Here is a 15147-nt window from a genome sequence, read left to right on the forward strand (position 1 = left end):
GTGAGTGTGTGTGTGGTCTGACCCATACCTGTAGGTCAGACAGGACCTCTCCCACGCTGTGTGGGATGCTATTGTACAATTATCTCTGTCAGGATAACAGCCACAATCATACATTTTTCACATCGATATGAACACTGTCTCTAACAAAACGATGTGTCCAACCTCAAACGTAATCAAAGTCGTCTATGCTAGAGGTGTGAAAGGGATGGGTAGTGTCCCTAATGTGCAGGGTTTATGATGTAGCTGTTTCATTTTTTACTGTCGTCATGTGCAAAGGGATGAGTCTTATATAACAGCTCTACCCATATATAAACAACTGAAAAAAATCCTGTGTAAAATGTTAAACTTGGTCATCAAATAGGAATCATTTCAAGGGTTTGTTGCTCAGGACTACACAGAAAAAGGAGAGCCAGGAACACTGACTGAAACTGACATTATCATGCGTCTCTTGTAATCAAAGCACGAGTGAAAGGGTCTCTATTTCAATATTAGCCATGCTTGGAGAAGAGATAGACATATTGAACATGACATGTTTATGAAAGCCTCAACTTCCTATAAAACATAAAGAACAAAGACCTCTTATTGACATTGACAACATCTATTTGTCTGAACATCCAAAGGGATCCTTTCAAAATGAATTCAGATTTACGGTGGGCATATTATTGTATGTTGCGGCATGTGGAAGACCAAACTATGAATGCACTCTTGGTTCAATATCCACGTTCAACATCCCCCATTCTGCATTCATCTGATGCCCCAAAACAGACCTCCATGATCATTAATGAAGAACTAATTCAGACTCCACAACAAACTATGTCTTTCTCTTCTATTCCCCTCTGGTCCCCCTTTGAAGTGCTCCAGTTTCATTGACGAAACCCTTTTATTAAATTGTAAAAGATCTTCAGCCCAAGGTGAGATCAAATTTGCCTTCATTTAGATCCATAAAGAGTGTGCTTACGTTGTTCATCTGATTGTAATGCCGCTCAGATCACCAAGTTTAAGAAATCACATTTTGCCTGTTTCATTTATTTCCGCCCATGCAAGGACCTCTCAAGGGAAAGTTTTTCGAACTTTTTAATTTTCTTTATTAAATTGATTTTTCATGTTAGATAGACTTTTCTTAAAAACGGTCTGCCTTCACTCATGGATGGGTTTACACACACGCCAGTGATCCCAAAAACCAGGAGTCTGCAGTATATCATTTAGTGTCTGTATTAGAAGCTAATTTATTCAATGGTGCAATCATCCTGTAGGATGCGTCACACATTTTCTGAAGAGCAGTGAAAAAATTCTCTTTTCCTGTTTATCTTTTCCACTTCATTCCCTATCTTACAGTCATAGATTGTAGTCACTTGAAGTTACAATAGAACAACAGTAGAGGGCAGTCTTTTAGTGTACAGCCACTTCCCTGGAGAATCCTCAACATGGACCATGTGGCGCGTCAGATTGTTTGTCACTACAATTTTTTTGTGTCAAGGCTTGACATTCCAAACAGACGGAATCTTAAGAACACAGTGATCTATCAAAACCTAAATGACGTGGGTTGTCATTAGCATTGATTTGTAGCATGTGCATTTCCAGCAAACGATTTTAGACCACTTGTATTGCATTCAGCTGATCTGGGACAGTTGGCTGTCTGTCTAATGATGTTGTGAGAACGTTGAGCCGTTGAACGCTTACCGTCTGTAGAGAGCGACCAAGGACCCTGATTGACAGATTGAGAACGTGGAAATTACAGAGGAGACCACATTATGTAAATTCATGCAGAACTCTGCTGCGCCGCCAAGACGAGACTTTACTTGGTGTCAGGAATGGGTGAATAGAAAAGAGAGCAATTTTCCTTGTGTACTTTTTTGGGGGGATTAAAGTGTTTTCTGTGCGGTACTTTTTCTGTAATCTATTCTATAACATTACTTTATTAACTGTCTCTGTGACATTTGAAAAAATCACCTTGTAATTAGGTTCACAAACACTCTTCGAAAGAGTCTTAGAATTACCTACTCGAGTTGCTGGGCTCTGATATCACCGTACCTAAAACGACAACAAGAACTTTCTAGACATGACTAATTCTACTGTATGTGCAGGCGCGAAGAGATGGGACCATGGAGAAACACCCGGCAGCACACAAACAATTACCACTCACACAACACTTGTGCCAAAGAAACACAGCCATTTTGTGGATGCTGATAACAGAATCGCATAAATCTGCATGAAAGACTTCAGAGAGGAAGAGTTTGAGGGTAAATATTTCAGTTGGCCTCAGTGCTCGTCTAGAGAACAATTACATGCTTCCTTAATGGATCTAAATAGTCTTAAGACAACTCCATTATTTCCTCTCCACTTAAATACTGAGTCATGTTAGCTGGATGTGTCACACAGCACAAGTTTGTTAATAAATGTCACTCGGTGTGTACAATAACAGGATTTCAATGGGGACGCAGTATATTTTTTCACACAGCCAGAAATACAATAACAAAACAATACAATGCCTAAATCCTGTTGAAAAAAAAAGATGGCAAAGGTGCAATGCACAATGTGGAGAAATGAATGGTTTGTGTCCTCTGCAGCAAACAGCAAAAAACTGGTTTTAGTCCAGACATTTTTCCACATCAGCCGAAAATAAGCTAAATTAAAATGTTGACCCAAAAAAGAAACAAAGATAAGCCTGAATAGATGAGGAGGACAGGAAAAGCAGGAGAAGAATAGGACACTGGAAAATAGAAAATCCCATATACAACAGACTGCAAAAGTCTGGCCAGATGTTTTCACACTACAGTGCCAGGAGGAATATAGATAAACATAAAGATGGGATGAGATGTTATCTATCTGGTGCAACAGTGGAGGCCTTAATAGTTGAGTCTATTTTTCTCTTTACAACTCTGTCCCATGGGGACAAAAAGCTTCATTTTGATTCATGGACCAAGGTAGTGCAATTGAAGGTTTTTAAGAGGGGCAGATGTACACAAAGTAAGCTGTTATACTTACAGGCTTAATAGATGGTGTTCTTCAGAACCATTCATAGCCTGTTCTCCATGGAAAGGAATGATGATGTGTTGGTTTTCCTAGCCAGGTCCCGCTTTCTTATCCAAATGAAATTGAAGTCCATTCATCTTCCTTTTAGCGCATAATTTCTATTTATACTGTACTTTAACTTCACCATAACCCTTCCTCATTCCCCTTTCTTTGCTTATTTCCTTTTTTTTCTATGCTGCTTTAACTCCTCTGCTTTATCTTTCTGTCTGATTCTTTCATTCCTTATAACCCCCCCCCCCCCCACACACACACACACACACAAATCCCCCTCTCTCTGTCCTCTCTCCTTTTCTGGGTGATTCATACTTGACGTGGCGAGGTCATCCCTCCTATTGTGCTCCGTCATCTCCATGTCTGCTTAATGAGAAGGTTGCTTAATCAGATTTTCATCTTGACTTTCCCCCCAGTGTATACAGTAGTATTGTTTTTCACCTGAAAGTGTGTTTGGGCAAAGCCACAGCCAACACAAACTCATTAGGTGGTAAAGTTGACTACCCTAATGAGCTGAAACCAGTGTTTATGTGTGCGTTTGTGTGATAGGGAACCTATTTTTTCTTCAAAGACTAAATCAGAGTTAGGTACGCTTGCTGGATATTACTTCAATGCCATGGTGGTTTAATTAGAGCACTCTACACAGTAGTTGACCTAACTTGGATATGCCCTAACAAGCACATGCTTATGTGTCCTTCATTTGTTCTGCATAAATAAGCACATGAGTAATTTGAAATGGGGAATGATTAGCTAATAGCAACAATGTAGCTTATTGGAAGGTAGCTTGGTCATTAGAATATCGGTGTGTTCCACTGGGTCTGGCTGTGTGTGGGGGGAGGGAGGGGGGTTATATTTGATAGGCTTTGTTAATGTTTTACATCCTATGGATTGGGCAGTGCTATGTCTGCAGCTTTACATCCCAAGCACATTATCACACGCACACACAAACACACACACACACACACCCACACACACTCAGTGATAGGGCCTGGTTACTATAGCAACTGGGCAAAAATAGTAGGGAAGGATGGAACACACATTTTCTGTATACTCTCTCTTCCACACACACACACGCACGCACACACACACACACACACACACACACACACACACACACACACACACACACACACACACACACACACACACACACACACACAAACACACACTTCCAGACTTGCACCCCTGAGAAATCTTGCAATCTCAGCTTCATGTCTTTACCATATGTCTCTTCCCTCCTCTCATCCCAATCCTATCCATACCCCACACTCCTCTGTTCGCTCTCTCTACTTCTCCTCTGGTTCTTTCACCCCTCTTTTTTCCCTCTCTGACCCCCGCTCTCTTCTTCTCTTGTTTTTCCTCTTCGTTCTTTCTCTCCATTCTCTCCATTCTCTCCATTCTCTCCATTCTCTCCATTCTCTCTCTCTCTCTCTCTCTCTCTCTCTCTCTCTCTCTCTCTCTCTCTCTCTCTCTCTCTCTCTCTCTCTCTCTCTCTCTCTCTCTCTCTAACCCTCACACGCACACCCTCTCGCTCTTCTTATCCCCTCACTGTAAGACATTAATTCACCGACACACAGATTGATTGGTGGACACCGTTTGAATGGCTCTATTCCACTGATGGGATGGTCCTACTGTTGGAAGGATGGTACCTGTTCATCCATCATTCTTTTCCCCATGCTTTCAGTGTAGCTAGACTCTGTTCCAATTTCCCACTCTCTCTTTCTCCATTTTTGAGCATTTTCTCATGAGCTCGTCTGTGCTGAGAAAATGTGTCACATGTCGAGTTGCTCATTTGAGGAAACTTTGCACGGAACTGCATGTGGCTGTCCTCCGGGAATGCTCCGACCAACTGGCTGAGGTCTTCACTACAATAATTAAAACCTTCCACTGTCCAAGTCCACAATCCCCGCATGATTCAAGATCACCTCTTTCATCCCCGTTCTCCAGCAACCATCACATATCTGAATGACTTCCGACCCATAGCACTCACCTCCATTTCCATGAAGTGCTTTGAGAGTCCTGGCCCACATCAAAGACACCATCCCCCCCACACTTGACCCTCATCAGTTTGCCCAATGCCAACCCTTAGCACAGGAGTCCCTCAAGGCTGTGTTCTGAGCCCTCTCCTCTATTCCCTCTTTCCTTATTGGTTGCCAAGTCACAATTCGGGCTCAATAATAACGCTTGCAGACGACGCCACAGTTGTAGGGTGGACATTGCAGCACCTCCCAGCATGGTGTGCCTCCAACGATCTTGTGCTCAGTGTTCAGAAGACTAAGGAGCTGATCGTGGACTTCAGGAAATCCAGAAGTTGCAACCACTACCCAATGTATCAGTGGGGCCTGTAATGTTCACGGTTCATGATGCATGTGTTTCTCATGTAGTGATTGTCAAGTTGTATTCAGTCCATGAGGGAGCGCTCATTTTGGTTTGGTGTGAATATGTTAGGTGAGAACAAAAGAGAAGAAAAAGAGAGATTTTTTAAAATAAAATATTAGCCTGGAGGACTGATGTTTGAGTGAAGAAAGAATCTGAATATCCTTTTGTTTTGTTGGAGTTGGTTTTAAGAACTTTACAGGGCCCAAAGAGTCTCCAGCGTTGCTCAGTGAGGACCTCTCCTGGACATCAAATCCTGTGTCAAGAAGGCCCGACAATGCCTGTATTTCCCGAGAAGGCTGAGGCAAGCTCGTTTATCACCCAGAATACTCTCTAACTTGTACTGCTGCCATAGAGAGCCATAGACAGTATCCTGCCTAGCTGCATGTGTGGTATGGTATCTGCACATCAGCAGACCAAAAAGCCCAGCAGCAGGTAGTCAAGGCAACCCTGCATATCACCAGTAGCCAGCTCCCAGCCATAAAAGGCCTATTTGTGTCAAACACTACCTGCGTGGAGGTCTTCGAATCAGCAGAGATCCCACCCACACCAACCACCGTGTGTTCTCCCCTCTGCCCCCAGGTAGGCACTGCAGGAGCCTTTGAGCCCCCACTACCAGGCTCAGAAACAGCTTCTTCCCCCCGGCTGTCACCCATCTGAAACTGGCCACCTGCTGAACTCTATTCACTCAACCCCCCTCCCCTCTTTTCCATCTCCAAGATGAGCCCCCCCCCACCACCACACACACACACTCACACACACATGCACTCCCATCCATGTTCTCTCACCCACCACCATTCACACCATCTCCCCCTCTGCCCCACCCCCGATTTCTGTACTTTCTTTTGCGCGACTGCCAATTTTCTTACTCAATTATATTGCTACGCAGTTACATTGACTAGATTTGTGTCTTGCTATGTGTATACACTGTGTTTATGTAACGCCGTGCCTGTCCCTATGTGCCTCCCCCCACCTCCCCAGCATCAATTTTGGTGAAGCCCTCCTTTCATTGACTGTGTGCCAGCACATTGTGTTCTGAAAATAAACATAATTGAATTGGAACAGAGTTGTTCCTCCCCCCTCACCATCAATGATTTCTTACACAACGTAGTTTACCCACAATTCCAATAAAGACCATGAATCAGTCAAACAGGTGCATTTATTTCAAGAACAACATGCCATCTATTTAAATCACAAGTGTTTCTATTGTGTAAATGTTCAGGTTGTTTGCGATGTGAGAGGTTACGTCACCTACAGTTACCTTGGCTGACACCAGGATTCTTTTATTATGTGATTATCCATTATAGACCTGGCGTGAGACAATATATATTTATACTGTCAACGACACAAGTTTTAACATACTCTATTTGGGTACATGAAAAGCCTGTCCGATCCTTAGGCAAGAACCCAGTGCTTTCTTTATGGAATATTGTGTTATGTGCAATATTGCCAAGCGTAATGAATACCACTTGGGTATTACAAAGTAGACACTGTGGGGCTATAGGCAATGTGATGGAGCATTAATGCATGTGATCGAGTATAGGTTTCACATCGACTGAAGTTTTATGATATAGGAAATATATTGTCCAAACAGTACATACTAGAGGTACTAGACGTTCCTGCCTGTATAACTTGAAACTCAGCCTAAGGTTATTGAACCTGGCGTTAGACTGTACACCAGTGCCTTGACGGAACTCCAGAGTGTTAGCTGGTACCCTGGAGTGTTAGCTTCCTGGTACCCTGGAGTGTGCCCGGCAGAGGTTAGACTAGAAAGTGCTATTGCGTTTTAAGTACTGTATCTCCTGTATTTCTTTCTGTTTGACCAGGTAGGATGAGGTTTACACTGTCTTGTTCACATTGTGGCTTGTATAATCTTAAGGACATTGATATTTCATGCTTTGTTCATTGAATTGGGTATTGATTTAGCGGCCACACACATTTGGTTGGCTTTCATTTGGTTCATCTCTATCATCACTTATCTTTTCTTCATTTCCTCATCTCCAGTCTGTTCCACGAAGCATGTTTTTACAACGTGTTCAAAATATCGGTCCAGGTTTTAGACATGCAGCGTGGAACATGATTTGTTAGAAATATCAATGAAAGCAACCTCCCTGTCAGCAATCTCTTCCAGTCCACACGTCTGTTAGAGCTGTCTCTCTGCTTGACTCTGCTCCATCCACTCCCACAAACGCGCATTTGACTTGTAAATTGAAGATCTATTTGTGTCGTGCCCACAAGGGGCTGTCAATAAGTCCGTCTGCAGCGACACAGCTTGTAAATCCATGCTCACACGCGGCTACGTGGAAAAAAAAGCGAACATGAGTGGGCATGTAAATCCATTCCCCACCAGCCTCACAGCGGAGATGGGGGCTTGTGAATCCACATTTGGGGCAGTGAAGAAATGGAGGTTGCTGGTGAAGCATCAGAGGAAGTCTCCTGTGGTCAGGACAGGCTGGTATGTCATCCCGGGAGCTCCCCAGTGGCTGGGAGAGAGAGCCTCTGGATCAGTTACACAAGATCCACCCCAGCGAGAGACTTTCAGTGAAGAGGGGAGCCAGGGCCAACTGAGAGGGGGACCATCACAGGAGAGGCAGGGCCTTGATATGGACTGGGATGGCCGCAGCCCACAGCAGATGTCCACCACATTGGTTTGTTTGTGTTTGGAGAACTGTGTGGCTGACAGCTAGCACATGCTGTACTTCCAAGGAAAGTATGCACACATGCCTGTGTTTGTATGTGCATCCATAGTTCTGTTTTGTTCATTGCATTAATTTCATTTGCATTTTAAATACTTCAATAAATGTGTATTTGACTGCTTGAATTACACATCTTTAGGTTATAGACTCTAGACAAACCAAAGTACTGGTTGATTCCTGTAAATCACCCTGCACATTTCTTTTAATGTTGAATTGTACTGTGAAAAGTATTGGCCCCCTTTCTGGGCGTAGCTAGTTCTGGTATGGAACGTAGGCTGCGCGTCACGTCATCAGCTGGCGTCAATCACGCCATCACTGCAGGTGTGTTCGTTATAGATCCAGGCCTTCACCTTTAGGGGACATTAATACTGCATGCATTTACAGACCTGGACATACATCCTCACCCACGCGTTCTTGTGGAATTGCTGCCATCCTCAACCACCCCTAGCTCTGTATCGTTACTGAAGGATGTTGTTAATGCTCTGCAATGCAATGCCGTGTGACTTCACACAGATTATTTATTTGTGAAAGGTGTTTTAATCTGTTAGGAAGAGTCTCCGGCGATGGCATCGGCATCATAATCTTTCTGCATGACCCACTATCTCTGGAAGAGGGGATCCCTTACTGAATTTCTCCTTAGTTTTCTTCCATCTCGAGGGTGGGTGGAGGAAGGTTATCAACGCTGATATATGGCCCTCTGTGAAGCCTTTTGACTTTGCTTGCTAAAAGGGCTATACCGTTTGATTTGATGTCCACCATGAGATTTTTATCATCGGTTCTCTGCCTTTTTTAGTGTATATACTCATGCTATGCCAGCTGCTCCAAGGCAAGGCTTTGTTCCGTCAAAGACAAACCTGTGTCCATTGACACAAATGGTTCGAATCAATATATGAGTGTATTGACAGAATTGATAGAATGCATCGTTGAAAATGTTTCTTTAATTTGAAGTTGAATCGGATTGTTGTAGTGATCTAATATCTAATATTACATGTATCTGATATATGTCATAGATATGAACTACATCTTATAGGCATAGCTACAGATCTTAAACAGCTGTTGAAACACCCATTGAAACATGTTTCACCCCGTAACTCAGTTAATGTTTTTATCTTGGTTATTGTAGATCATTAATTGTCTGGATTAGTAAACAAAATACAGACAGACCTACACGTTTTAAGAAAAACATTCTTATTCAATTTAAGTAAATGTGGATAAACCAGGTCTAAATATGAATGCACCCAGTAATAACAGATTTGGTTGGTTGTTACAGACCTGGTGATGGTTTCTAATTTTGGACACGCAGTAGTTACTGCTGATAGATCTGAAGACTAACACTGTCATACTGCTCATGCTACTCAAACTATTCTGATCCACACCTACAGTACATTATTAACCACAGATACACCCATTTGTCATTGTTCTTTCTTGTTACTTGTAGAGGGTCTACCTTTCAGTAGTCTACACCCATCGAGTTCTCTCTCCCTAACCCTAGACAATAGAGATATGTTGTAGTATTGTCTTCAAGGATAATACTGTCTACCCCTCTGTCACTTTATATGTCTGGGGGATCACACACAGACATCACACACACACACATCACAAATACCATTTCAGTCCCTGACTCCACAGATTGAGTCTAATAAAAAATAGTAGGTGTCTCTCTCTTTTTCTTTCTTTCTTTCTTTCTTTCTTTCTTTCTTTCTTTCTTTCTTTCTTTCTCTCTCTCTCTCTCTCTCTCTCTCTCTCTCTCTCTCTCTCTCTCTCTCTCTCTCTCTCTCTCTCTCTCTCTCTCTCTCTCTCTCTCTCTCTCTCTCTCTCTCTCTCTCGCCTTCCTCTATCTGTCTGTCTGTCTCTCTCGAACAAACAGACACAGCAATTAGCACTGTGGCGGCTGCTCAGCTGATGTCATAGCTGATCGTTTGTTGAGGGAGTGATGTCAGACACCTTGTGAAGTTTTAAGGCTGGTGTACTGCAAAGCTTTCTCAACAGTATGTAGCTGGAGGGGGAGAACACACGTTGTTTTGATGAATGGAACAATGGGTATTTTTGGAGGAAATGAAAGGTGGCGAAAGCTGGAGTCTCCTGATGAGCTACGCTAAATGAGTTGAGATATTTGATGGTCTGTCGTGTGGTTGTCCTTGTACTATGTGTGTACTATGTGTTTGTGTGTGTGACAAGGGGCGGGGGGCAGGGCAAAAGACCACAAGGGAGGGTTTGTTTTTTTAGGAGAAGAAACATGATGAAATAGGGGGGAAACACCAACAAAAAACCTCTGGGCAGCTATGATCCTGGTCCGTGTGAAGTTATGAAGTTGATGATCAAGCTGTCCTTTTTTTACCCACCTTATGTAAGTCCTTCAGTTCCAAACTTCTCAAACAGTGTCATGTAGGTCAGGGTCCTTGGTTTTATGGCTTTATCTTCATATTTGTTTTAGTCTCGACCAGTCTCCCTGTCTAACGTTGCCTAAATATCAATAAATATATTCTTAGAGCAACCAAAAATAATCAGAAGGGGTAATAAACCAAAATAAAGCTAAGCATGCAATAAGCTAACAGATGCCGTTTTGTAAATTCATTTTTCATTTTTGTGTTTGTGTTCATCCCATTCAATGGATTTACTTACCTTTCTGCATAGATGAAAGGATGGCAAGATGTTCTGTATGTGTTCTTGGGAATCAACAACATTCAAGTCCTTTCCATTGTCTGTCTAACCTTTGTGTTCTGCTGTGGCAGAGAGATTTTACGGCATACCATGCTGATTGTGCTCTTCTATTCTTCTGGAGCTCAACTGACTGCGGTGTGGATGATTATTTATGAGGGCATAATGTACCCTTTTGTCTATGTTTGATAAGCAAAATGGTCTAAATGACTTTCAGGTTTACATCTTTGTCTATTAAAGGGTGAATGCAGATGTCTAGACACCTTCAATTGCTTCATCATTAAATTATAATATGTAATATAGTTGAAAAATGTAATTAGTTGTTGCTTGATGTAGGGACACCAAGGCCATGGGTGTGGGTGTTCATACAATATTTCCTGGATGAATAATCAGAACAGACCACGCAACACAGGGTGTTAAGAAGTATATAACCAAGTGTATTCCCCTCTGTTAATGTACACATATTTAGAGTCATCTCACTGGAACACTTTACAATAACATTTAGAAAGAACAGGAAGATACTGGGAGGAGTATGATTGGGAAAGGATGAGAACTGAAACCAGACCAACCCCAATGAAGAAGGAAAAGATGAATGAAGCCAGGCGGCCATTTTGACACAACAGCCTTTTTAGTCTCTAGCAGTATAGACAGAGATAGATATAAAACAATAGAAAATCGAGGATGGATGGATCCCGCTTGGTCTCCAGGTAATGAATACATACAATCTGCCATTGTGAGAAAAGGGATGAATTGACGATGGACAGAAATGGGATGACAGCAGGAGGGGATGAGTACAGGAGAGTATTTCTTTCTCCTGGAAAGGAGAGAAGTACACAGGTTCATGTTTAGAATCAATTATCGTTGTCATTTTCTTTCTCCAAACAGGGATGATAATAGGGAAAACATTTGTCTTAGTAATGGGATGAAAGATTCAAATATTTAGACATTTCACAAACTTTTTTTTCAAGGTTTTTCTTTTCTTTTCATGGTACAGTTTTCTTTTTTAATAGAGTTGAGAAAATTGGAATACTAGAGTTCTGTTGTACATCATCAAGGGAACAGGTGTCCACCTTGTTATAGGTGTATTTGTGTTTTCACTGAAAGTTTCTCACTGGTTTGTTTGCTTATTGGCAGCCATTAGTCCTGGCCAATGCGAGGCCATTTTAGATGCAAGATAGCATACGTTCACGCCACAACAGACGTGGGACAGTGGGACTCCAGCAAAAACAAACTCACAAATTCCATAAAATGTCTCTCATTTTCTTGTCTCACAAACCAAAACAAAAAAAAGCTCAAACTCAAACAGCAAACAAAATAGCACTCTGTCCCGTTCTGTGTCCTCACCTTCACTTCCACCTGCACGGCCGCCTCTTCCAGTGACTTTGAAGCTCACCCAGAGTGTGTATGAAGAGAGGGGTGGGGGTGGGGAATCTGTCTCAAGTCTAGCGTCCATCTTCTTTATGTCTGTCAGCCAGTCCTCGGAGACACTCACACCGTAGTGTGAATTCTCATCTTTCGCACGCTCTCCATTTTAGTCCATAGATTTTTCTGAAACGTCTATACATATATTTATATTTATATAGAACAGAGTCATTTTGCTGCTGGAGGTTTTTTCTGTTTCTCTGTGATTAGTACTGAAAGATGGGACCCAAGTTCCTGGATGGGCCCATTAGAGGGCGCTGTGGAGGCCCCCGGAAACACACGACGATATCTGCTGGAACGAAGGACGACCAGGGGTATGGCCTCAGAAGTTTGGCGGCTAAACTTATGGTAGCATCCGTTGTTTCGGAGTGGTTCTCACGTGGTTGCTAGTTTAACGTTATCATTTTTTTGTTTTTTAACTCCACAGAAAAAAAACAGGTTTTATCTCTTTTTCGTAAATGAATACTACATGCTTGAAACACAGCAGAAGAATGTTGCGTCACCTGCTGAGCACCGTTGACGAGGAGAGACACAGAGCGCACGAGTGACAGAGAGGGAGGAGAGGAGAGTTGATGAAAGACAAGCGAGGGAAAGCTGAATACTTGGAGAGGGAATGTGACACCGTTTCTGTCGTTGGCAGTATTCAGATGTTATATTGCAGAAGGTCAACTATTTCACAACCTTAAATAAATAGCAAAAAAACGAAACCAAAACATAAAATCAACATGATCTACAAGGCCTTTTTGCTCAAATACTGTTGGTGTTTTTCTTACAGTATTTTTTCGCTTATGAATTATCAGCGTTCGGTATGACTGTTGGCACGGAATAATATTTTATGAGCGAGCTTTGTGGCCATAACATCAGGCAAAGAATATATAAATCAGGTATAGTTTTATTTGGATGTACTGAGGAAAAAATATTACTACATGGGCAATCTTTTTTTTCTATTACTTCTGCTTTTATGCTACAAAAAAATTTAGAAGGGACGAAGTGTTTTGGTTACAAGTTAACACGTTAAAGCAAATTAAAAAACACTGCCCATAATCATACTGCCATACCTACTCCCTCTCTCTGTCTCTCTTCCCCCCCCCCTCTCTCTCTCTCTGCACTCCTCCTCTCTCTCTGCCTCTGTCCGTGTCTCAGCCCTAGCGTATCAGACGTAGTACTCCTTGTCTTTGTTCTTCTTGTTCTTGGTGACAGTCTTGGCAGTGCTGGGCTGTTTCTCCTTCACCAGGGCTCCGTTGCTCTGCGTGGCCGAGTTGCTGATGTAGTTGCGGCTCTGGTCCACCTGGTAAGAGCCCTCGTCGCGGTTGCGGTACTTGTACATGGCGTAGAGCAGGATGAGGATGCAGAGGGCGGCCGCTGCCACGATGCCCACCACCATGCCCGTGGTGCTGCTGGACTGCTGCACCTCCACGGCTCCCGGAAGGCCTCTCTCTGGAGATGTGGGGTCTGGGGTGGGAACATGGGGGAGATTGGGGGGGTAGGTTATACCTGGGATGTGGCGATGGCGGGTGTCGGGGTCAGAAGAGGAGGGGTGGGCAGGTGGCAGCAAAACCTGGTCCCGGGTGTTCATTTTTCCGGCGGGGATGTTGTTGGGGCTGCCCCCAGCCACGCTCCCCCCGCCGCTTGGCTTGAGGCGGGGGCCGAGCTGGTCTGGGTTGGCCGTGGGTGTGGAGGAGAGGGGCGGGCGGTGGGAGTTTGGGGGACGGTGGGAGAAGTGGCGATCGCGGGGGTTCTGGACGCCACCCTCAGCGGGGGGCGGGGGGAGGACTGTCCTATCGGTGACGAGGGGGGAATTTTTGTAATAGTCCTCGTCGTCCGACTCGGTCATCTCGCCTGAGCCGTAGGCGGACACCTCGATGGCCTCCTCGCAGTCCTCCTGGTCCAGGGGGCAGGGGGGCCGGCCGTTTGGGAGGGGGAAGGACTCTTTGGTGGTTTCGAGAAGGGTGAGGAAGGGGTGGTAGGTGGGGGGTGGGGGCATTACTGGGTAGCGGGTGGCGATGGACGGGGGGTCTAGCGAGTCCACGGTAATTATAGGCAACACTATTTCACCTCCTAGGACAAGAAAGAGACAACGGAGGGAAAATAGTGTCAGTGAGAACCTGGAAGTGCTCCCCCCCATCGAAGCATAAAAGGAAATGATAACAACAGTCAAAAAAAGACAGCAACACAGGTAACCATTATTAGAACAGCACTAAAACTTAACATGAGGTTAGTTATAAAAGTCAGTTCAAGTTTAGTTAGTCTCTAGTACTCTATTTAAGGAGGTGAACTGACTAGCCACTGTCTGACCTGTCATGAAAACAAGGTATAAATGCACTGTATAACTACTGTACATAATCTGACTCTTTCCTAACTCCCTGGCCTAGACTACGTCTAACTACATAGAAAGATTACCCTTGTACTTGTACAACATGTTAAAGGTTATAGGGACTACAAACAGCTACACACATCTACTAAACAAGCTATCCTTCCCTACCAGCTTCTCTATACTACTCTAAGCTGCCTACACTAGCGCTGAGTTCTGTTGTCTCTGATTGGTTAAATAAGATAGCAAACCACGGAGTTCAGGTCACTTACATCAACAAATTGGCCGCATGATTTTTGCATGAAAAAAAAATTACAAAAGAAAGCTGTGTAAGATTGTTCTCGTATAGTAATAAACAACTTTCCCCCCATTTTTTTTTTTTTTTTGAAAAATAAAAAAATCCTTCACTAATTCATTCTGTCTTTTATAAATACTCGGTCTCAGTCCCCTTTTCCCTTTGGGCATGGTGATTTCTACGGCTCATTTAGAATTAGCTTAATTTACTGCTTTTGCAAGCTCCAAAGACAAGCTACTGGAAACTCATGCCCCTCACTTCTACCCCAAACTTAGTACACACAGTACAGTAAAGATGCTACATTTAGCCCTTATCCCCACCTATTTTCAATGTTTTTTTTTAAATTTTTATCACCCAACTGTCTC

At 43.3% G+C, this 15147-nt stretch overlaps 1 protein-coding gene and 1 long non-coding RNA gene across 11 annotated transcripts in view; both read right to left on the minus strand.

Moving 5' to 3' along the window:
- The window catches only part of LOC134009869 (uncharacterized), a 636131-nt gene that overhangs the window by 35731 nt on the left and 585253 nt on the right, over positions 1-15147 (minus strand). The window lies entirely within an intron of this gene.
- The window catches only part of nrxn2b (neurexin 2b), a 532900-nt gene continuing 528916 nt past the window's right edge, over positions 11164-15147 (minus strand). For 4 of the 10 annotated variants that reach the window (XM_062449590.1, XM_062449587.1, XM_062449588.1 and 1 more), the window contains one exon: positions 11165-14234. In XM_062449590.1, coding sequence (XP_062305574.1) covers positions 13330-14234 — 905 coding nt within the window. In that variant the 3' untranslated portion in view covers positions 11165-13329. Of the gene's footprint in view, positions 14235-15147 lie in introns of all 10 variants that reach the window. The other 6 variants (XM_062449593.1, XM_062449592.1, XM_062449591.1 and 3 more) reach the window with 3 other exon arrangements.

Source organism: Osmerus eperlanus, chromosome 23, assembly GCF_963692335.1.
Source record: "Osmerus eperlanus chromosome 23, fOsmEpe2.1, whole genome shotgun sequence".
NCBI classification, from domain to species: domain Eukaryota; kingdom Metazoa; phylum Chordata; class Actinopteri; order Osmeriformes; family Osmeridae; genus Osmerus; species Osmerus eperlanus.